The 25,430-nt window shown below is 38.4% G+C and overlaps 1 protein-coding gene across 1 annotated transcript in view; it reads left to right on the forward strand.

The window, feature by feature from the left end:
* Nucleotides 1-25,430, forward strand: part of LOC128049997 (cytosolic beta-glucosidase) — a 123,240-nt gene that overhangs the window by 24,170 nt on the left and 73,640 nt on the right. The window contains exon 2 of the mRNA XM_052642300.1: nucleotides 22,306-22,533. Coding sequence (XP_052498260.1) covers nucleotides 22,306-22,533 — 228 coding nt within the window. The remainder of the gene's footprint in view (nucleotides 1-22,305; nucleotides 22,534-25,430) is intronic.

The raw sequence follows: 25,430 nt of genomic DNA on the forward strand, positions 1-25,430 counted from the left end.
ACTCCAAATGGGATTTAAGGTTAAGGCTCTTTCTTAGCTCTATTGGAAGAGAGGTTGTGGTCATCTACTTTTTTTGCCTGCTTCTCTTCTCAATCAATCAAACAATTGATTTTCAATTGTTTACCAAAGCTTCTGACCGGGTTGAGCCCAGTTGACCTGGTTGAAGGCAAGGCAATGAAAAGGAAAGTTCTTAAGTTGGTTTCACAACATCTGATTTTGGCAGATACTTAGAGCTGAGTCTTTTTCTCATGGATGCGTCTGTGGCTTCCAGAGACCCCATGCCAGGCAGTATCTGAGCACCCCAGATGCATGTGAAGCTGTCTTCCCAGCCCATCACTTTCTCTACTCAGCCTCAGCTCCCATCTGTTGAGGAAAAGTCTGTTTGAAAGCACTTAGCTACATTAAAGATGTTTGTTTTCAGGTTTTTCCCTTTTCTTAAGATAATTTTAATAACACATTTTCCCTCAAAAATCATTCTGCTTTAGTTTCTGTTTACTCCAAGATTTAGTTAGAATTTTAAATAAAGTCCAAGTGGATAGATTGGCTTATTCTTTGGTTGTTAAAAACTTTCCTCCCTTCCTTCCTCTCTCCTTCTCTCCCTCCCTCCCTTCCGTCCTTTCCTTTTTTTTTTTTAAAAATTGTCAGAGAATGTAGCCTTCATGAATTCTGTTATTTGTGAGTACTTCAAGGGTATTTGAAAATATTTTCTATTGTTGAGTATCAGTCTTTGAAATACCCTTGAAGTAGTCACAAATAATAGAATTCAGTGGCTCAGGGGGTAAAGCGTCTGCATGCAGTGCGGGAGACCTGGGTTTGATCCCTGGGTTGGGAAGATCCCCTGGAGAAGGAAATGGCAACCCACTCCAGTACTCTTGCCTGGAAAATTCCATGGACTGAGAAGCCCTGTAGGCTATATTCTATGGGGTCGCAAAGAGTCGGACACGACTGAGTGACTTTACTTACTTACTTTACACATATAATATATGCCTATATGTGTAAGGTCATATATAGACTTCTATCCATAAGAGAATAAGCTTATCAACTATGTTAACCAAATTCTAGCTTTGTCAATTTCTGAGGGAGTTTCTCACTCTCTTAATTAAGTTTTCAGCATATCCTTGCATTTGTAGTAGATTTTTTTCTTGTATATTTAAAAAAAAATCTATATTAGATGCACAGAGGTTCATAATTGCTATACAGTTTTGGTGGGCTACATAAGTTTTATTAACATGAGCTTATTATTCTTAGTCTTATTTGATTTTTAAATTTGTATTCATTTTTATTATATTAATATTACTATATATGTTTTATTTTTATCATTACTTTCATGTAAATATGCTTTTCCACTTAATCTTTACCTTTGTTGAAACAGGACTATTTTAATCGATGTATAATTTTTATAAATCCCAGTTATTGAAAATCCTAAAAGATGATGGTGTTAAAGTGCTGCCCTCATTATGTCCACAAATTTGGAAAACTCAGCAGGGGCCACAGGACTGGAAAAGGTCAGTTTTTCTTTCAGTCCCAAAGAAGGGCAAGATTTGCTGGATCATGGAAAAAGCAAATGTGTTCCAGAAAAACATCTACTTCTGCTTCATTGACTACAGTAAAGCCCTTGATTTTGTGGATCACAACAAACTGTGGAAAATTCTTGAAGAGATGGGACTATCAGACCATCTTACCTGTCTCCTGAGAAATTGGTGTGTGGGTCAAGAAGCAACAGTTAGAACTGGACATGGAACAATGGACTGGTTCAAAATCAGGAAAGGAGTATGATAAGGCGATATATTGTTACCCTGCTCTTTAACTGATATGCTGAGCGCATCATGTGAAATGCCAGACTGGATGAATCACAAGCTGGAATGAAGATTGCTGGGGGAAATATCAAGCACCTCAGATATGCAGATGATACCACTCTAAGGGTAGAAAGTGAAGAGGAGCTAAAGAGACTGTTGATGAAGGTGAAAGAAGAGAGTGAAAAAGCTGGCTTGAAACTCAACATTCGGAAAACTAACTCATGGGATCCAGTACCATTACTTCATGGCAAATAGAAGGGGAAAAATTGGAAACAGTGACAGATTTTCTTTCCGTGGGCTCCAAAATCACTATGGATAGTAACTGCAGCCATGAAATTAAAAGATGCTTGCTTCTTGGAAGGAAACCCCTGACAAACCTAGACAGCATGTTAAAAGGCAGAGACATCACTTTGCTGACAAAGGTCCATATAGTGACAGCTATGGTGGTTTTTCTAGTAGTCATGTACGGATGTAAGGATTGAACAATTGCCAATACATTTCAACTTTTTCCTGCCATTTTATTATTTTATATATTCTAATGTGATAGTTCCTTTTTGCTCTGTACTCCCTCTCTTCTGTCCTTTTTCCCTTCTCAGTATAATTTTCTTCACTATTTTCCCCATCTCTGTGTGTGTGTGTGTGTGCGTACATGCTCAATTGCTTAGGCGTCATGACTCTGTGGCCCCCATGAACTGTAGCCTGCCAGGCTCCTCTGCCTGTGGAATTTTCCAGGCAAGAACACTAGAGTGAGGTGCCGTTTCCTATTCCTGTGGATCTTCCCGACCCAGGGATTGAACCTGCATCTCTTGTGTCTCCTGTATTAGCAGGTGGGTTCTTTACCACCAGTGCCATCTGGGAAGCCCCTTTTCCCATCTACTGCAGTGTATCCCAGTGGAGGTGCTGTTAGCAGTTGGTCTGGCCATTCCTTAGCATGTGTGGCTACTCTGTACTTGGCAGAACCTCTTACTGGTCTTGTCACTAAATATTAGCAGCATCCTAGTCCCTGGGACAATCAAAAACATGCATGCATGTTTCTGCCTGCTTCCTTCTGTTGTACACCCTCCTACCTGCGAACCAGTGCTGACTAGTTTGGGACCTAGGTCTACCGTTTTCCTTCTCTTGTGGTTATCTTTATTTCTAACATAACTTTTAGATTTATCTTAGTAAAATATACGCATAGTACAGAAACAATACTGTGAGCGTTATAATGTGCTTGTGCTTAGACCCTCCGTCATGTCTGACTTTTTGTGACCCCATGGACTGTAGCTTGCCAGGCTCCTCTGTCCATGGAATTCTGCAGGCCAGAATACTGGAGTGGGTTGCCATGCACTCCTCCAGGGGATCTTCCCGACCCAGAGATGGAACCCACGTATCCTGCAACTCCTGCATTGGAAGACAGATTCTTTACCACTGAGCCATCTGGAAAGCCTGAAGAGTTATAATATTCAAACAACAAAAAAGGTGTTTTATATCACTTCTCTTTGCTTCTTGTTTGTTGTTGTTCAGACACTAAGTTGTGTTTAACTCTTTGAAACCCTGTGAGCTCCATCATGCCAGGCTTCTTTGTCCTTCGCTACCTCCCTGAATTTGCTCAAATGCATGTCCACTGAGTCAGTGATGCTATCCAATCATTAGATTCTCTGTTGCCCCCTTCTTTTGGCCTCAATCTTTCCCAACATCAGGGTCTTTTCCGATGAGTCAGCTCTTCACATCAGGTGGCCAAAGTATTGGAACTTCAGCTTCAGCATCAGTCCTTCCAATGAATTTCAGGATTGATTTCCTTTAGCATTGACTGGTTTGATCTCCTTGCTGTCCAAGGGACTCTAAAGAGTCTTCTCCAACACCACATTTCGAAAGCATCAATTCTTTGGTGTTCAGCCTTCTTTATGGTCCAACTCTGACAGCCATACATGACTACTGGAAAAACTGAAGCTTTGACTGAACAGACCTTTGTTGGCAAAGTGATGTCTCTGCTTTTTAATATGTTATCTAGGTTTGTCATAGCTTTTCTTCCAAGGAGAAAATGTCTTTTAATTTAGTGGCTGCAGTCATGGTTTGCATTGATTTTGGAGCCCAAGAAAATGAAATCTGACACTGTTTCCACATTTTCCCCATCTATTTGCCATGAAGTGATAGGACCAGATGTCATGATCTTAGTTTTTTGAATCTTGAGTTTTAAGTTGGCTTTTTCACTCTCCTCTTTCACCTTCATCAAGAGGTTCTTTAGTTCCTCTTCACTTTCAGCCATTAAATTAGTATCATCTACATATCTGAGGTTGTTGATATTTCTCCCAGCAATTTTGATTCTAGCTTGTGCTTCGTCCAGCCCAGCATTTCACATTGTCTACTCTGCATGTAAGTTCAATCAGCAGGGTGACAATAAACAGCTTTGATGTACTCCTTTCCAAATTTTGAACCAGTCTGTTGTTCTGTGTCCAGTTCTAACTATTGCTTCTTGTTCTGCATACAGGTTTCTCAGGAGGCAGGTAATGTGGTCTTGTATTCCCATCTCTATAAGAATATTCCACAGTTTGTTGTGATCCACACAGTCAAAGGCTTTAGTGTAGTCAATGAAGCAGAAGTAGATTTTTTTTAAAAATTCCCTTGCTTTTCCTATGATTCAGCATATGCTGGCAATTTGATCTCTGATTTCTCTGCCTTTTCTAAATCCAGCTTGTACATCTGAAAGTTCTCGGTTCACATATTCTTGAAGCCTAGCTTGAAGGATTTTGAGCATAATCTTGCTGGCATGTGAAATGAGTACAATCGTATAGTAATTTGAACATTCCTTGGTATTACCTTTCTTTGAGATTGGAATGAAAATTGACCTTTTCCAGTCCTATGGCCACTGAGTTTTCCAAATTTGATGGCATAATGAATGCAGCACTTTAACAGCATCATCTTTTAAGATTTGAAATAGCTAAGCTGGAATTTCATCACCTCCACTAGCTTTGTTTGTAGTGATGCTTCCTAAGGCCCAATTGACTTCGCACTCTAGGATGTCTGGTCTAGGTGAATGATTACAGCATTGTGGTTATCTGGGTTATCAAGAGCTTTTTTTAAAATACAGTTCTTCTATGTATTCTTAACACCTTTACTTAATCTTTTCTGTTTTTTTAGGTCCTTGCCATTTTTCTTCTTTATCGAGCCCATCTTTGCATGAAATGTTCCCTTGGTATCTCTAATTTTCTTGAAGAGATCTCTATTCCTTCCCATTCTTTGTTTTCCTCTATTCCTTTGGATTGGTCTCTTAAGAAGGCTTTCTTATCTCTCCTTGCTATTCTCTGTAACTCTGTGTCCAATTGGGTATATCTTTCCCTTTCTCCATTGCCTTTCGCTTCTTTTCTTTTCTCAGTTATTTGTAAGGCCTCCTCAAACAACCACTTTGCCTTCTTGCACTTCTCTTACTTGGGTATGGTTTTGGTCATCACCTCCTGTACAATGTTATAAACCACCAACCCTAGTCCTTCAGGCACTGTGTCTACCAGATCTAGTCCCTTGAATCTATTCATCACCTCTATTGTATAATCATAATGGGTTTGATTTAGGTCATACCTGAATGGCTTATTTAACTTATATGCAGAGTGCATCATGTGAAATGCCAGGCTGGATGAAGCACAAGCTGGAATCAAGATTTCCGGGAGAAATATCAATAACCTCAGATATGCAGATGACACCACCCTTATGGCAGAAAGTGAAGAGGAACTGAAGAGCTTCTTGATGAAGGTGAAAGAGGAGTGTGAAAAAGTTGGCTTAAAACTCAACATTAAGAAAACTAAGATCATGGTATCAGGTCCCATCACTTCATGGCAAATAGATGGGGAAACAGTGGAAACAGTGTCAGACTTTATTTTTCTGGGGCTTCAAAATCACTGCAGATGATGAAATAAAAAGACGCTCCTTGGAAGAAAAGCTATGACCCACCTAGACAGCATATTAAAAAGCAGAGACATTACTTTACCAACACAAGTCCATCTAGTCAAAGCTATGGTTTTTCCAGTAGTCATGTATGGATGTAAGAGTTGAGAAGGCTGAGCACAGAATTGATGCTTTTGAACTGTGATGTTGGAGAAGACTCTTGAGAGTCCCTTGGACTGCAAGGAGATCCAACCAGTCAATCCTAAAGGAAATCAGTCCTGAATGTTCATTGGAAGGACTGATATTGAAGCTGAAACTCCAATACTTTGGCCACCTGATGCAAAAACTGACTCTTTGGAAAAGACCCTGATGCTGGGAATGATTGAAGGTGGGAGGAGAAGGGATCAACAGAAGATGAGATGATTGGATGGAATCACCGACTCAATGGACATGAGTTTGAATAGGCTCCGAAAGTTGGTGATGGACAGGGAAGCCTGGCATGCTGCAGTCCATGGGGTCACAAAGAGTCAGACACAACTGAGTGTCTGAACTGAACTGAATGACCTACTGGTTTTCTCTACTTTCTTCAATTTGAGTCTGAGTTTTGCAATAAGGAGCTGATGATCTGAGCCACAGTCAGCTCTAGGTCTTGTTTTTGTTGACTATATAGAGCTTCTCCATCTTCGGCTGCAAAGAATATAATCAATCTGATTTCAGTACCGACCATCTGGTGATGTCCATGTATAGAGGAAGACGGTGTTTGCTATGACTAGTGCGTTCTCTTGGAAAAAACTCTGTAAGCCTTTGCCCTGCTTCGTTTTGTATTCCAAGGCCAAACTTGCCTATTATTCCAGGTATCTCTTGACTCCCTGCTTTTGCATTCCAGTCCCCTGTGATGGAAAGGACATCATTTTTTGGTGTTAGTTCTAGGAGATCTTGTTTATTTTACCCAAATCCAACACTTTTGAGACTTTTTAGTCTTTCTAGGTTTTACTTCTGTGTTTCTAAAGAGCATGCCATTATGGCTGTTATTTGATGTTCTAGTTGAAAATATAACGTAGTGACATCTGTTATGTTAGGTTAGTTTTTTTTTTTTTCAGTCTTCCTTATGGTATCTGCTCACAAAGCATACTTTCTCTTCCCTATTTTCCAATGTGGGTATTTGGATATTTAATCAATTTTGTTTAAATTATCATTTAATTTTTGCATCACAAAAAATATTTACACAGTTTTATGTAAATATTGTGCACAAGTGAGTCTAACACCTTATGATTGTCTTTTCTTGCATGGTTTTTATTTTGCTTGAGAGTTAATACTTGTCTTTGTTGTTGGTTTCCTTTTTGTGATTCTTTCATGAATTCATCTTCACAGTCTCTGCTAAAAATGTAAATTACTTCTTGATACGTTCAAGCATATCACATACTTCCTCAATTTCTTTTGTTTTTTTGAAGACACCCCTTCTGGATTTCTCCATCCTCCTGTGCTATGATAGTGAAATGTGGTATGGTGGTTTTTCTTATCGCTTTTGGGGCCCTCATCCCTTCTGGATTAGTTTCTGGCACAGGGCACTGTTTCTAGATCAAGGAATGTTTGCTCTTCACAACCTCAGTGTTTCACATAGAATAGTTACATCTAATATGCTTAATGAATGTTAGCTGTAAAAATAAATGTTTTCATTTGAAAATACATCAGATCATAATTTATAAATGGCAATTACTTGGATTTTTTTCCTCTTTCAAGTAAAGAATTTACAGTCATTTACAAACATGGAGACAGCTTTTCTGTATTTCTGTGAAGCAATGACACAGCAGATGTCAGTATTCTTATTTTATGTTACCCATATCACACAAAATCATTTTACTTAATACATACTGTTTCCATGTCCCATTCTTGCTACCCAAGAAACACAGATAAAGGAGTGAAACCTATGGACTCTGCCTTGACAAATTGGAGGATAATTGCTTTATAATGTTGTGTTGGTTTCTGCCATACACGAATGTGAATCAACCATAAATATACATATGCCCCCTTCCCTCGTAAGCCTCCTTTCCCCCTTCCATCCCACCCCTTTAGGTCATTACCGGGTACCAGGCTGGGCTTCCTGTGCTATACAGCAGCTTCCCACTAGCTATCTATTTTATACATGGTAGTGTATATATATATAGGGCTGCTTTCTCAATTCATCCTTCCCTCTCCTTCCCCTGCTGTGTCCACAAGCCCATTTTCTATGTCTGTGTCTCCATTCCTTCCCTACAAATAGGTTCAGCAGTACCATTTTTCTAGATTCCATATACATGCATATACTGGCAGCAACCCAGAAGTCCATCAGCATATGGAATGGATAAAGATGTGGTTCATATATACAATGGAATATCAGTCAGAAAGAGAGAAGCTACTTTTAAGGACTCTATGCTTTGAGTTATTTATCTAGTGTGTACACCGAGGAGGGTGTGGTCATGGTGGAGAGTTAGAGAGTGCTACTGAGAAGCGGTCGTAAAGTAACATCATTTGGGGGTTTTAAAGGAAAAGTATATATACATACACACACATTCACACTCTTACTTAGCATTTACTTGCCATGATTTCCTTTGTGTAGAAACTGAGGCCTACAGATCTGTGCCTTCACAAAGGGCATTGTCATGGTGAAAGTGAAACTGACATGATACTGTTTATAATGATAACTTCTAAACCAGGAAGCTGAAGACCCCGTAGGTCCAAGCATGCAGGTCCAGACACGAATCTTCATCACAGGCAAGTTTACAAATAGTATGAGTTAGAGTGCTTCCTACATGTGCACTCTGGCGTCAAGAGACGGTCGCAGAAAGAAGGAAAGAGAGCAACCGGCCACTTTTTGTGTAAAGTTTTAGTTAGCATTTATGGTTTCTCTGGTGGCTCAGTGGTAAGGAATCTGCCTGCAATGCAGGAGACCCAGGATTGGTGCCTGGGTCTGGAAGAACCTCTGGAGAAGGGAGCGATTACCTACTCTAGTATTCTTGCCTGGAAAATTCCATGGACAGAGGAAACTGGAGGGCTACAGGCCATGGGGTTGCAAAGAGTTAGACTGTTTCACTTTGTCAGACTAACACTTTGACTTTTTTTCCCTTGCTATTGCATTGAGCCTAGAAGAGGAGAAAACTAACACTTGCTGGATACATACTGTCTGCCACATGCCCTGCTAGACATGTTTGCTTTGGCTCAGTTGACTTTGTGAGAACCCTACAAAGTGGATATTATCCTCTGATTTTTACATATAGAGAAGTCAAGTAACGGGTAGAGATGGAACTGAAATTCTTCTATGCCAGCTTTAGAAACCTGTGCTCTTTCCATAATCCCTTGCAGCCTTAGAAGTTTCTGATGTTTAGTTTTTGTAGGTAATATTAATATTTTACATTTTTATGGGATTCCCTTCTATGTCCTCATATGGTAAGAATTTCAGAAACATTGTTATTTTCTTCCAAATTACTAAAAAATTACAGGAATTTATCATTTCTTACCAAAAACGTTGCAGTAAACTGCTAACTGGTTTATGGACTTCTGGTGCCTTCTGTCTTCAATTCACCCTGGATTCAGTTCCACTGAATTATGCATTTGCTTTTTCCTTATCAGAGCCACTGCCATAACTCCTACTCATCTTTCAACACCTGCCTTGAAAATGGTTTCTCATGGGCAAGTCTATCTGCCTCCCAGTGATGGAGTAACTCTTGAGTGCTTGTTTCTTGGTTCTCTTGTAGTGTTTTTCCATGATTTTAATGCAGCGCTTACCTTAACATAGTCTAAGACTTTACTTGTCTGATATCACTCAGACTGTGACATCCTCAAAGGAGAGTGGATACTGCAGTTATTATTTGGGAAATTAGAGAGGTGGAATGAAACATGACTTCATAAAAAAAGATTTCCTTTTGTGCAAGACTCATGTAAGTTGATTTTAATAATGGTAGGACTGGGGTATCATGTTTGATAGTCACAGTCATTAGTTAAATGATCTTGGAAAGTTATTCAATCTTTATACATTTATTCTTATTAATAATCATAGTACACCTAAGGGTTATTGTGAGGGTAAGAATAGGTTGGTTGATGTAAGTTGCTGGTATAGGAGAGAGACAGAGAGCAATGCTCAGTAAATGGCCTGCCTTTACTATAAACAATAAAATGTATTACAAACTTTAAAAACAATAGATAAAACATTTATAATTTACCTATTGAATAAAAATAAAAATAGCTATATACTGACCATATTTCTAGGACCCCTTTCCAGTACTGTCTCCTTATCTCTTTTCCCAAAGGTACCCACTAGGATGAATTTTGCATTTGTCCATTTCCTGCTTTTTTTTAATGATTTTAGCACGTGGCACTATATAGCTAAACAGTTTCTTACTTAACTTTACATATTTTAGACATTATATAAATGGAAATAACATTGTGTGTATTTTTCTTTTTTTTAACAATTCGCTTCTTCCCTCTCAGTGTTATATTTGGGAAATTTATGCATGTGGGTGCATACAGAATTAGTTCGTTTGTTTTCACTCTCGTGTAGTCTTTCATTGTATGACTATTCTGTGGTTTATTTTATTCCTTCATTGATTTATTGTCCTGACAGAGGAAATTTAGGCTGTTTCCAGTGAGAGGTTTTGTTGTTGCAATCATGATTATATACGTACCCAGGTCTATGTTTGTAGAAACAGGGTATACGATGGTATGTAAATTACGGGATTTTGATTTTCACACTTCTTCAGCTTTGCTAGATATTTCCTTGTTGTTGTCCTACCAGCAGTGTATAAACATTTCTGCTTTGTAACAATTTCTCTGATGCTTGATATTATCCAGCTTTTAAATTTGAGCCACTTGTGTGGTTGTAGAATGGTATCTCATTGTGGCTTTTATTTGCATTTCCCTATTTTTTTTTTTAATGATCCCCTATGCGTTTTTAAATGTTTACTAGCACTGTTTCTCCTTCTGTGAATGAACTATTCATACATTTTGTCCATTTTTTATAGTCTTGTTGGCCTTTTATTAATAATTGGAATATCCAAAAACAAATGTGGATTTGTCTATTTTTTGCAATTTTTTGCCTACTTTTTTGCAGTCTATCTTCTGTCAGTTTTTGCTGCATGTATTTTGAATCTGTTATTGGGTAAATAAATATTTACAGTTATAAATCCTCTGGATAGATTGGCCCCCTTTTATGTATGAAATGTCTTTCCTTATACTTGGTAATGTTCTTGCTCTGAAATCTACAGTTATTTGTAAAGCTACTTTGGTTTTCTTTGATTAGTGTTAGCATGGTACCTCTTTTCCATTCTGTCACTTTTAAGCTTCTTTGTTTTCATATTTAAAAAGGGTTTCTTTTAGGTACTATATAGCTGAGTCTGGTGTTTTTACCATTCTGATAATATCTGCCGTTCAACTGGGTCATTTAGACTCATTTACATTTAATGATATTGATACAGTTAGGTTTAAATATACCATTGTGCTATTTGTTTTCTCTTTGTTCCATCTGTCTTTATTCTCTTTCTCCTCTTTTTCTGTCTTTTTCAGATTAATTATTTAAAAAATAATTCTATTATATATTCTTTTGGCTTATTAGCTATGTCTTATATTAATTTATTAGCTGTAACTCTTGCTTTTTCTTCATTAAGGCTTTTTCTCTAAATACCACTTAAGCTAGATATCAATGTTTTGATTTTTTTGTTATTTAGTCTTTAATATTTTCTGGTGACCACCATTATACCTTCTTTACTCCCAAACTATTGAGATGTTCCTTTTCAGATTTCTGAAAGAATGTATTAATGTACTGTAGTTCAATCATTCTAACATGATTGATCAGAGATTTCTGTCTGTATCTCTCCAGTCCTTTGGGATTTATGGTCACTTTATTTATGAACCAATTTGGGCTCAACTTTTATAATGTTTCTGTCTGCATGAAAAAAAATGTGTATTTTTAAAATTGAAGCATTTATTATTATGCAGTGTCATATATATCAGTCAGATCAAGCTTGTTAATATCTGCTATCCTTACTTTCTCTTGTTTCAATTGCTGAGAGAGGTTTTGGTGTTAAGGTTATTCTAGGCACATAAAATGAGTTGAGTAATTTTTTCTTATTTTTTGGAATAATTCCTATGTGTGGTGTCTTTTGGTTTTATTTGGTAAATGTTTGGTAAGACTTGGGTAACTAAAATCTCTCATTATGGAGGTGGATTTGTCAACTTTACATTTCAGTTGTATCAATTTTTGCTTCACATATTTTGAAACTAGATTCTTAGATGCATGCAACAGTGTTGTCACTGTGTGGTGACCCATGGTATCTCAAGTAATGCTGTTTTTCCCTCCTTGAAATCCTCTGCTTTTTTTTTTTTTTTTTTTTTTTTAGGGGAAGGAGGAATCTCTCCATCTATATTTTGACTTTCTATTTTTAACATAGTCTTAGGTGTGTTGGTAAACAGTGTACCCCAGGATTAAAAAGAAAATTACAGTCTGACGATTTTTGTCTTTTATCTGGGGAATTTAGTCCATTGACCTATTGTTATAAGTGATCATTTATATCTTGTCATGCCTCTTTATGTTTTTTCCCTTTATCACTTTTATGTATTTAAAAAAATTATTTTCTTGCCCTCTTTTAAATTTATTTAGTTTTTCCTATTTAGTACAATGATTCAGAGCATGGGCTCTGGAATTCATCTCTCAGCTTTAGTACAAACTGAAATGGGAAATTTAATTAATCTCTTAATTTCTCAGTTTCCTTTCCTGCAAATGAGGCTAATAATGGCAGTTACTTAATAATTTTATTGTGAAAAGTTAATATATATAAACTGATTAGAGTAGAGCCTGGCACAGACTTGCTATAGATGTGTTGGACTCATCTTTAAAACTATAAATTACATTTTTTCCTAAAGTGCTTACCTTAGAAATTTTAATTTGAATACTATATATATATAGTGGTGGTTGAGTGGCTAAGTCGTGTCTGACTCTTGCAACCCCATGGACTGGCAGGCTCCTCTGTCCATGGGATTTTCCAGGGAAGAATACTGGAATGGGTTGCCATGTCCTTCTCCAATATATATCTATACATACATATATTTATAGTCTTTGGTCCAGGATTTTAATTCTATCTAGTTAGTCTTTTTAATTCTCACAAAACAGACATTTTATTATTGTTCTTCATGTTAATAGCTTGTTTAGATTATCCCCATAGTCTGTATTTAAAATATCCATATTTAATAGTATATTTGCAATGCCATATTTTCTCATGTTTACTAGTACTTAAATTCATTTTCAAGCTAATCAAAGTTAATATAATAAAATAATTTAAAGAGTCAAAACAAAACTGTTTTAGAAACTATTGACCCCCTGTTGTCTTCTATGTACTTCTTTAGAGGAAACCTCTTTAAATTCTGTTGGTTAATCCTTTTGGCATTGACTTCTGTATCTTAAATGGTATGCTTATATTCCTAGGTTTTGAGTTTTTTGCCTGTTGCAGGCATAACCTACATGACCTCCCCATGAAAGATGAAGATTTACCCGTTTGTCCACTTTCTCTCCCTCTCCCTTCTCAATTTCACCACCCCCCAACACAATTCCAGTACTGTGGAGAATGGGAATCATTGCTGAGTTGGTACAAAGTTTCACTTTGGCACAATAAAGGGAGTTCTAGAGATGGATGTTAATGATTACGCAACAATGTGAGTGCACTCTGTGCCACTGAACTGTACTCCTTAAACACAGTTTAGGTGGCAAGCTTTATATTATGTGTATTTTACCCCAATTTAAAATATTATCAGAGAGTATACTGAAATGTTTACAGATTAAATGAAAAAGCATGGGTGGGATAGATATGAAATAAGATTAGCAAAAGGTGGGAAACTGTGAAGCCCCATGTACATGTGTGGGACTTCGACGTACTATTCTGCCTACTTTTGTGCATGTTGGCAATTCAGTAGGAAATATTTTAAAATTTGAAGAATATCAAACTAAATATTCTAGTAGATTGATATTTTTAAAGAAGTATTTCCCATAGCCTATGACATGTGCAAATTGTCCAGTTACTCCTTGAATTTGCTGCACAGCTACATCATTCTGGAGATTTATCCTGCTGAATTTTTCATTTCCTGAATCCTAGATCTTTCTCTTTCTTGGTTAACATCATTGTTTTAGAGAAATTTATCCTCTAGTAATATCCAATGAGAGAGAAATTTTTTCCAATATCCTGTGAGAGCTTATATGTCTGCTAAAATCTTTCTCCATTCTCTTAATTAATGGAGAGATGAGTTGTGGTTACAAATGTGCACATGTTCAGTCTCTCAATTGAGGAGTAATTTCTCCCCCACAGGCTAGTTGCTTTGTTGTCTGTTTCTTAGGCAGAACTTGTTTCTTGTTTATTCTGGCTCAGTAGTGGAGTCCTTGCATCATCAGACATGTGTGAACATCTTATCATCAGTTTCCCATCGTTGGTGAGCTTTAGAACATTTTTTATTCCCTTGTCCCACAGGCCATTAAAATGGAAGCTCACAACATCTGGGCTTCTCAGATGCTCTGAAGACAAAATCCTGCATCACTACTCATTTATGCTTCAGAATTTCTCTCGCTTTGATTTTGGGTTGCCTAACATCTTGCAAGATGGATGGCACATTTAACAATACATTTTCCATATTCTATCAGGCACTTGTTGTTTGAAGGAGAGCTCAATATGTAATCTGCCTGGAAACAGTAGTCTTGTTCCTCATACAGAATGGTCAGAACTTTTAAAGAGTAGGCATAATCACATCTTGAGAAAATGCCTGATGAGGAAATGAATTATTAATATCATTCATTCAGGAAAATTTACACTCAAGTACTAGTGAGTGGGCTTCCCAGGTGGCTCAGTGGTAAAGAATCCACCTGCCAATGCAAGAGATGCAGGTTTGATCCCTGGGTCGGAAGGGTCCCCTGGAATAGCAAATGGCAACCCACTCTAATATTCTTGCCTGGAAAATTCCATGGACAGAGGAACCTAGTGAGCTATGGTCCATGGGGTAACAAAGAGTTGGACATGACTGAGTGACTGAACACTGAGCACACTAATGAATACTAGCTACTATATATATTTTTTTTCTTTTTTTTTTTTATTGAAGGATAATTGCTTTACAGAATTTTTTCGTTTTCTGTCAAACCTCAACATGAATCAGCCATAGGTATACATATATCCCCTCCCGTTTGAACCTCCTTCCCTCCTCCCTCCCCATCCCACCGCTCTAGATGGATACAGAGCCCCTGTTTGAGTTTCCTGAGCCATACAGCAAATTCCTGTTGACAATCTATTTTACATATGATAATGTAAGTTTCCATGTTACTCTTTCCGTACATCTCACCCTCTCCTCCCCTCTCCCCATGTCCATAAGTCTGTTCTCTGTCTGTTTCTCCATTGCTGCCCTGTAAATAAATTCTTCAGTACCATTTTTCTAGATTCCGTATATATGCATTAGAATACAATACTTATCTTTCTCTTTGTGACTCCCTTCACTCTGTATAATAGGTTCTAGGTTCATCCACCTCATCAGAACTGGACTCAAATGTGTTCCTTTTTATAGCTGAGTAATATTCTATTGTGTATATGTACCACAGCTTCTTTATCCATTCATCTGTCTGTGGACATCTAGGTTGCTTCCATGTTCTAGCTATTGTAAATAGTGCTGCAGTGAACAATTAAATACATGTATCTTTTTCAGTTTTGGTTTCCCCCAGGGTATATGCCTAGGAGTGGGATTGCTGGGTCATATGGTGGTTTAGCATATTCAAAAGCAGAGACATTACTTTGCCGACTAAGGTCGGTCTAGTCAAGGCTATGGTTTTTCCTGTGGTCATGTATGGATGTGAGAGTTGGACTGTGAAGAAGGCTGAGTGCCGAAGAATTGATGCTTTTGAACTGTGGTGTTGGGGAAGACTCTTGAGAGTCCCTTGGACTGCAAGGAGATCCAACCAGTCCATTCTGAAGGAGATCAGCCCTGGGCTTTCTTTGGAAGGACTGATGCTAAAGCTGAAACTCCAGTACTTTGGCCACCTCATATGAAGAGTTGACTCACTGGAAAAGACTCTGATGCTGGGAGGCATTGGGGGCAGGAGGAGAAGGGGACAACAGAGGATGAGATGGCTGGATGGCATCACTGACTTGATGGACGTGAGTCTGAGTGAACTCCAGGAGTTGGTGATGGATAGGGAGGCCTGGCGTGCTGCGATTCATGGGGTCGCAAAGAATCAGACACGACTGAGCGACTGAACTGAACTGAACTGATGGTGGTTTTATTCCTAGTTTTTTAAGGAATCTCCATACCATCTTCCATAGGGGCTGTATCAATTTACATTCCCACCAACAGTGCAAGAGTTCCCTTTTTTCCACACCCTCTCCAGCATTTATTGTTTGTAGACTTTTTGATGATGGCCATTCTGACCAGTGTGAGGTGATATCTCACTGTAGTTTTGATTTGCATTTCTCTAATAATGAGTGATGTTGAGCATCTTTTCATGTGTTTGTTAGCCATCTGTATGTCTTCATTGGATAAATGTCTGTTTAGATCTTTTTCCCACTTTTTGATTGGGTTGTTTATTCTTCTGGCATTAAGTTGTATGAGCTGCTTATATATTTTGGAAATTAATCCTTTGTCAGTTGTTTCATTTGCTATTATTTTCTCCCATTTTGATGGTTGTCTTTCCTTATAGTTTCCTTTGCTGTGTAAAAGGTTTTAAGTTTAATCAGGTCCCACTTGTATATTTCTGTTTTTATTTCCAGTACTCTAGGAGGTGGGTCATAGAGGATCTTGCTTTGATTTACGTCATCAAGTGTTCTGCATATGTTTTCCTCTAAGAGTTTTATAGTTTCTGGTTTTACATTTATGTCTTTAATCCATTTTAAGTTTATCTTTGTGTATGATATTAGGAAGTGTTCTAATTTCATTCTTTTACATGTAGTTGTCCAATTTTCCCAGCACCATTTATTGAAGAGGCTGTCTTTCCCCCATTGTATATTCTTGCCTCCTTTGTCAAAAATAAGCTACCCATAGATGCATGGGTTTATTTCTGGGCTTTCTATCTTGTTCCATTGGTCTATATTTTTGTTTTTGTGCCAGTACCATACTGTCTTGATGACTGTAGTATACTCTGAAGTCAGGAAGGTTGATTCCTCCAGCGCCATTCTTCTTTCTCAAGTCTGCTTTGGCTATTTGGGGTCTTTTGTGTTTCCATATGAATTGTGAAATTTTTTGTTCTAGTTCTGTGAAAAATGCCATTGGTAATTTGATAGGGCTTGCATTGAATCTGTAGATTGCATTTGGTAGTATAGTCATTTTCACAATATTGATTCTTCCTACTCAGGAACATGGAATATCTCTCCATCTGTTTATGCTGTCTTTTATTTCTTTCATCAGTGTCTTATAATTTTCTGTGTACAGTTCTTTTGTCTCCTTAGGTGAGCTTATTCCTAGATATTTAATTCTTTTTGTTGCAATGATGAATGGAAAGTGAAAGAAAGTGAAGTTGCTCAGTCATGTCTGACTCTTTGTGACTGCAAGGACTGTAGCCTACCAGGCTCCTCTGTACATGGAATTTTCCAGGCAAAAGTACTAGGGTTGGTTGACATTTCCTTCACCAGGGGATCTTCCGGACCTGGGGATCAAACCTGAGTCTCCCGCATTGCAGGCAGACACATGGTGAATGGAATTGATTCCTTAATTTGTCTTTCTGATTTTTCATTGTTTGTATACTATATATATTTTTAAAAGGCCACTATACATATTTTCTTTTATCAAAATTTCAACTATAATGGTTGTTTTGATTCATGTTCTGGTTCTCATAGGAACAATGTTGCTTATACATGCTTCATCTAGTATACACCTAGAATAAACTACTCCACATAAGTGCATTTTCCTGCTGACGTTGACCTCTTAAAATTGTCAAAATTTATTGCAAGCACTTAAGAAGGACTGTGTTCCAAAATGCATGTCAAGTTATTCACATCTAATGCTTCTTACATTGAGTATCATGGGTGTCAGTTGACTCATCAGTCAGGCTTTATTACTAACAGCAGTGTGGTCCAGTGGAAGGACTTGAACTTCAGTATCAGACAGATCTGAAACACATCTTGGTTCTGTGCATGATGAGTTGCTTCAGTCACGTCCAACTCTTTGCGACCCTCTGGACTGTAGCCTGCCAGGCTCCTCTGTCTGTGGGATTCTCCAGGCAAGAGTACTGGAGTGAGTTGCCATGCCCTCCTCCAGGGGATCTTCCCAACCTAGGGATCAAACCTGCATCTCCTGCAGCTCCTGCATTGCAGGTGGATTCTTTATCAATGAGCCATCAGAGAAGTCCCCATATCTTGGTTCTACCACTTAATGAAAAGTGTTGTCTTAGGGAAGTCACTTATTGGTGATATGTGAGGCCAGCTTGTGCTGGCTTACCAGTGCCTACTATTAAATGTTCATTACTTTTACAAGCTGATTCTTTTTTAATGTCTGTTTATTTGGCTGCATGAGGTCTTAGCTGCAGCACGTAGGATTTTTGTTGTGGCATGTAGGATCTTTTGTTGCAGTGTATGGGTTCTTCATTGCAGTGCTTGGGCTTCTCGCCAGTGGCTCTGGGCCTCTAGAATACACAGGCTAAGCAGTTGCAGTGTTCAGGTTTAGTTGCCTTGCGGCATGTGGAATCTTATTTCCCCGACCAAGGATTGAAGCCGTGTCCCTTACGTTGAAAGGTGGATTCTTAACTGCTGGACGACCAGGAAAATCCCCTATGAGCTGATTCTTAAATATATAGCCAGTATTAAAGATTCAATTACATAAACATAAATAAATAATTTACATTAAAAACAAAGATAATAAATATTCAAATCCTTATCTCCTAGTTATTTTAACACATTTTATTATTAGCTATACCCTTGAGGCTACTTGTTCCTGTATAGAAGAAATACTGTCTAATGATGGGCCATTGTTCCTCTTGCAACTCTGCCTTCAGTGCTGTCCTATGGGGTGCTTGAAATTGGTCATGTGTAAGTATTTACACCACAGAAATTGGCAAGTGCTACAAGTCAGCATTTGATTTATTGTTTTGTTGGTTGCCTGGACTCAAGAAAGTGACAGATAAAATATAAGTAATGCAGAGTAAATGAATGTGTAGAATGCCTGTAACTGTTACATTGTGAGTAGGACCAAAAAAAAAAAAAAAAAATCAAGGAAATATTCTTCCAGAGTTTGAAAACTGTTACTGATTTAGCAAGAAAATTGCTCATGTCACTGATGAACAAGTGAAATTCTGATATATTATCATTTTCCTTTCATTGTACCTGTTAATTTAAGCAAAGATACCAGTCAACAGTCACATGAGAACTACTCACATTTGTCAGGTTGTATATTGTAGATCGGCTCCCCACATAAGAGTTTGGCAAAAATCTAAACAAGTATTCTATGAGAATCAATGGGCTATAAGGAATATGCAGTAAAGAGCATTGCATATTGTTATTCGGAAATTGTGTATTATACGTCCTTTATCCCAATATACCTCTATGCCAATATAATTTGTAATAAATATGTATACCCAATGGTATGTACATTTTTAAATATACAACCAGTTGTTAATATTTACCAGTACACAACGGCCTAAACTCTCTGAGATTAAGCTCTTTCACTTATTGTAAATCAATTATTCAAACTATGAATACCATGCTTGACTGAAGTTGTATTTTAGTATTCATACCTATTTCATTCTAAGATTGAATATCAGTATTCTTTTTCTTTTTCCTTCCAAACCCCATATATAGACATAACTTGAGAGCCATTGGGATGTATAAAGCTTTTTGCCTCTATATGATATGGCCCCAAAGTATAATAATTCGTAATATTCATAATTTCTTTGTATAGATCTTTACTACCCTGCCTTGATATCAGAGCTCCTCCTTTAAGTAGTCTTCCTGTGTCCCCATGGTTCTCTCCTGTAAATTATAGCACTTGTTGTCTTTTTGTTGGTCTGGAGACTATGTCTAATCCTATCAGAATTGTGCACGAAATATGAGAAAATTAATGCTAGATGTAAACCTAAAAAACTTTCCTATAATTGTTTTAGTCTATTTACTCTAGCTGTGACTTCCTTTCTTGAGTGAAAGTCATTTTGAACTATTTCGGGTATATAAAAATGGTAGTGGATAATGTAATCAGCAGCCTCTTAGATACCTGTTAGCCAGCTTAAGGAGTGAAATATAAGAGATGCAAAGGGCCCTCAGGCTCCTGCTTGTTCCCATTTCCCTCCCTGTCTACCCAAAGGCAGCCACCAGCTTGAACTGACCATCTCCAGGCATGCATTTATGTGTTTACCTCAAAGGTATATGTTCAGAAAATCCATCTTTTTTTTTTTTTTCTAATTTAATTTTATTTTTTTTAAATTTATATATATATATATATATATTTTATTTTTACTTTATTTTACTTTACAATACTGTATTGGTTTTGCCATACATTGACATGAGTCCACCACGGGTGTATACAAGCTCCCAATCCTGAATCCCCCTCCCACCTCCCACCCCATATTATCTCTCCGGATCATCCCCATGCACCAGCCCCAAGCATCCTGTATCCTGTATTGAACATAGACTGGCACTTTGTTTCTTACATGATAGTATACATGTTTCAATGCCATCTTTGGTTTTATATATTTTGTATAAAACATGATACAGTACTGTATATAATCTTTTTAAAATTAATAACCTTTATATTTTAGAGGAATTTTAGAGTTATAGAAAAATTGAGCACAAAGTACAGAATTCTCATGTATCCCATTCCCCCAATTTCCCCTACCTAGCATTAGTGTGGGTCATTGGTTACAAAGGGTGGGTGAATATTGATACATTATTATTCAGTGAAGTCCGCAGTGTGTGGGTTTTGACAAATGTATACTGTCATGTATCCACTATTATAGTATCATACAGAATAGAGTCCACCCTTGAACAACATGGGGTTAGGGGAACAGACTCACTGCCCAGAGGAAAAGGCACACACAATTTTAGTAGTCTCACTGCCATAAAAATCTGCGGTGCTCCATGTATTCATTCCTGTATATATATTTCAAATCTTGATTTTTTCTTTAGTTTAACTTTATAGTTTTGAGGGTGTCTTAGCCCATTTGGACTGCTCTAACAAAAGACCTTAAACTAGGGGATTTGTAAGTAACACGTGTCTATTTCTCACAGTTCTGGGTGCTATAAGTTGGGGTTAGGGTGCCAGTGCGGCCAGGTGAGGACCTTCTTCCTCATCACAGGCTTCTTGTATCCTCACGGGCAGAGGAGGTAGGGAGTCCTGTGGGGTCTCCTTTTAGAAGCAGTAATCTCATTCATGAATGCCCCACTATCCTAACTTAAGCTCCTCCCCAAATCATCACATTGGATTTCCACCTCTGAATTTGGGGGGGCGCAAACAGTCAGAGCAGAGTAGAGGGTTATCTATGCTCTGATTCATTCACTGTAACAACTTATCTGTGTTTCTTCTCTGTGAATATACCTAAAGTTAATTATCTGTTCTGTTGGTAGGACATAGGTTGTTTCCAGGATTTTGCTGTGACAGAAAACTCTGCCTCAATCATCTCATATAATCTTTTTTGTGAAAATATATGAGCACACTTTCAGGGTATGCCCTTAGAAGTGGAATTAAAGAGTCATGAGATTTTAAAAAATTAATCATTTGTACCATAAAATGGATTCTAACTACCATTTTAGACAAAATTTCTGTGTGAACAGATATTTCAAATCTAATGTGGTTTTTGCTTTCTGTCCCTCTAATGTGTGATGTTCTTTCTTACCTCTGGGCTTATTCTGATTCTAGCTCCTCTTTTTTTTTCTATTTTCTCTCACCCCTACCTCCTAGCATTTCACTTTGGTGAGTCAACATCTCCTCTAGAATTCAGTCTAGGAGTGTCTTCTCCAAGAATTTTCTGACTCTTCCCCACATCTGGATAAACACCTCTTCCTGGCTTTCTTGCAGAGACCATTATGTTGGCTCTTTTATAATCTCATGTAATTGACAAGGACAAGAATTGCAGCAGAGTTCACCCTGGTATCCACTAAGCTTAGCTTGGAGCCTGATACAGAGCATGTGTTGAAATAAGGGATGAGTGAATGAATGAATGTAGGATACTTTTATCATCTCAACAATGGCAGGAACTAACACCCTTCCCACAGTCGCTGACTGGACCATCTCAGGCTCCATGGTTAGATGACAGGAAGATAGGGTTCAGGTGTCAAGGGTCAAAGATAGAGTCCCGAGACTGCTTTATGCACAGTGAGGACAAGGTGTGTCTGTCAGGGCCAGGAGAAATGTTCACAAGAAGGAGATGTTTTCAACTCAGATGCTCATAAGCTGAGCCCTGCCTCTGTCTACCAGCTGGGAGATCTTCAGATAATGAACCGTGAAAGCCTGCTATGCAGCGGCATTATGCAATAATTTTTCATTTGCCACCAGTCAGCTTCAGGGATCAAGGACAGCTGAACACATAACCCGCTCATGCATGTTATTTTAAAGACATATTTTAAAGTTATCAATATGGTACATTGAGTTAATGAGGGATGTTCTTTTGGTGACAAATATTTACATTCCACATATGCCTCTTGATGTCAAGAGTGTAACGGTTTCATTTTCTTCTTTTTCTCAGGAGGCTGGGATGCAGATGGAAAAGGCCCTTGTGTCTGGGACACATTCACCCATCAGGGAGGAGAGAGAGTTTTCAAGAACCAGACTGGCGATGTAGCTTGTGGCAGCTACACTCTGTGGGAGGAAGATTTGAAATGTATCAAACAGCTTGGATTGACTCATTACCGCTTCTCTCTTTCCTGGTCACGTCTGTTACCTGATGGGACGACAGGTTTCATCAACCAGAAAGGCAAGTGTTTCTTAAAAATAGAAGGTTGCAGCTTTAATTCAAGGTTATTGCTGCAGTCTGGCATAATTAATCCAGGATGCTATTCTGCAGCATAGCTTCGAGATTGCAAGTTTTTAGAGTGATTATAGGATAAATTTTTTGAAATGGGTTTCCATTAACTTTTCCAGTATTATTCTGGTTTCCCTCAACTGGAGATTTTTGTTGGGAGGGGTGGAAATAGATGGGCAGGAAGTGGGTTGGAAAAAGTGTTTTATTTATGTAAAATGTTACTTGAGTATTGACCTGAAGGTGAATTTCCAAAGGTTATGTATAACCTATTTTCAGTTGTGTTATGCTATGGTAAGTCATGAAAAGCCCTGCAGAACTTGAGAAGATTCCGAGTATTTCAACTGGAACTGAATTAGTGGAGTTAATTAGCTAGCACAGAGGTTGGCCCCAGAGGCCCTGGAATCTGTTCACTTTGGAGTAAGTGCCAGAGATTTCACTTACTATCTTTGTGAGCATCTCGTGGACCTCGCTTGGTGCCTCAGTTTCCCCACGAGGAGAGAGGGATACTGTAATAGCTCCTACTTCCAAATGTTGGAAGAGTTAATGCAACAGTCTTTTAAAGTACTTTACACAGTAGCTGGTACAGCATAAAAGCATTCAATAAGTGTTAGTTATTATTCGTCTTATGCCTTGTAATGAAAAAGACTGTTGCCCTATTTGAAAGCCTATTATTTAGGAAGCATTTTGCATACATTTTCTCTAAACCCCACAAATCAACGAGGAAGGTATAAGTATCACATTTTACATAGGTGCATGTTCAAATCCAGGTATTTTGTAAATTTGTATTTTTGGGTGGATCTGGAATTTAAGCCTAAGGTTTGGCTAACTCCTTCCACACAATAGGAGTTGGCAAACTATGACTTGAGACCCAAACTTGCCATGATCCCTATTTTTATACATAAAGTTTTATTTGTAATACAACTGTACCCCTTCATTATGTGTAGACTGAGGTTGCTTTCCCACTACTATGGTAGCATTGAATAGTTGGGGCAAAGACTGTACAGCCTGCAAAGCCTGAAATGTTTACCACATGGTCCTTTATGGAAAAAGTTTTGTAACCCCTGCATGACAATGTAACGACTTCTTCATAAAGAACCTTTATTGCTCCTTTGTTCTGGGTAAGATTTCCCATGACTCCTAGGGTTGGGACAGGGTGAGGCAAGGGGGTGCTTAATGTGCAGGATTTGGGAGGCATGTTCTCTCAGCATCTCACAACTGTGAGGTTGCCTCACCACACCTGTGCTTCAAAGAGACAGCACTGAAACTGAGAGGTTCTCCTTGATTAAGTTATCTGCTTTCCTGTGTACAGCAACAACAAACGTAGTGAGAACAGCCTGTGCTAACAGCTCCTAGGAGGACCTGTGCACTTGCTTTCAGTGTAGAGGTGGGCGGAAACCTGTGCCTTGTGAAATGGAAGCACAATTTATGGAGGCACCACATCATGGCTTTCAAGTGGCTTCCCCCAGATAAGGAAAATACAAGTTTATCAGGCCCATGACTTGATTCTAAAGACATTGGGCCCTGTTTTTAACTGTTCTTGGTTAAAGGTCTCCTTTCTAGGCATCAGCGGCCAGTTTTACTTTTTGACTTTGAACAGGAGGTAATTTGTGGCTCAGTTTAAAAATTAACTTGTAATTTTCCACCATCTTAATCCATCATCTGTACCCTCTCTTTTCTTTGGCACCCTCATAACCTTCAAGGTTTAAAAGCTACGCGTAATCTCTGAATCTTCTCTTTTCTTTTCTTCTTACATCTAACTAGTTGCCAAATCTGATCCATTCTTCTCATGCCTCTTTAACTTCTTCCCCCTGCCCGCTCCAGTCATCTTCTCTCTCCCTTCCCTGGTTTAGATGTTTATCATCCTCATCAAGGGCTTTTTGATATGCCCTTGATGGATATACCTACTCTCACTCTCTTTCTTTGTCCTTTAATCCTTCGTTCAAAATGCCACCACAGCAATTTTCTGAAAGCTTGGCCCACGACATGCTGGCTTGCGTCATCTCCTGCTAAAACAAAGCAACATAAAATTTTTTTAGTCATCTAAACTCCTTCATATATCATTTCAGGTTTTACTTGACTTAGTCTTGACTCACCTCTGAGGCATTCCGGGCTGAAATTCCCCCATGCATGTGGTCTATGCAGTTCCTCCACACAATGCCCTAAGCACATAACCTACTACGTATTGAACATGCTATGTAATTTTCCACTTTTGAAGAAAAACTTTTAAGTTTTTCCTCCTGCCTGGAATGGCTTTTTAAAAAAAATTCCCAACTATACCTGTGAAATGTTTTGTATACTTTTAAGGTCTAGCACTGGTGGTTCGGATGATAAAGAATCTGCATGCAGTGCGGGAGACCTGGGTTCGATCCCTGGGTTGGGAAGATCCCCGGAGGAGAACATGGCAACCCGTTCCAATATTCTTGCCTGGAGAATCCCCATGGACAGAGGAGCCTGGCGGGCTAGAGTCCATGGGGCTGTACGGAGTCGGACGCGGCTAAAGGGCTAAGCACAGCACACAGCGCAAGCTCCAGCACAAACGTGTTCTCTTCTTTAGAGTCCCTATTTCAGGACAAAAAATACCTTTTTTTCTTTAAATTCTCATAGTGCTTTCAACACCTCTTAAAATGTTTCGTACATTCTTCACTCTTGGCATTATTAAACCCCCTGCTTGATTGTGAGCACTTTGTGTTTAATTCAACCCAGCAAACATACATCAAGTGTCTACTTTGTGTCAGGGACAGTGCTCCATGCTCTTAACAGAAATATGAGAGAATCCCTGAAATTGTTTACAGGGTAATGGGCAGATATGTCCGCCTTGTTTGCCCCTGTGATCTAGTACAGTGCCCTGC

The sequence above is a fragment of the Budorcas taxicolor genome, chromosome 6 (genome assembly GCF_023091745.1).
Source record: "Budorcas taxicolor isolate Tak-1 chromosome 6, Takin1.1, whole genome shotgun sequence".
NCBI classification, from domain to species: domain Eukaryota; kingdom Metazoa; phylum Chordata; class Mammalia; order Artiodactyla; family Bovidae; genus Budorcas; species Budorcas taxicolor.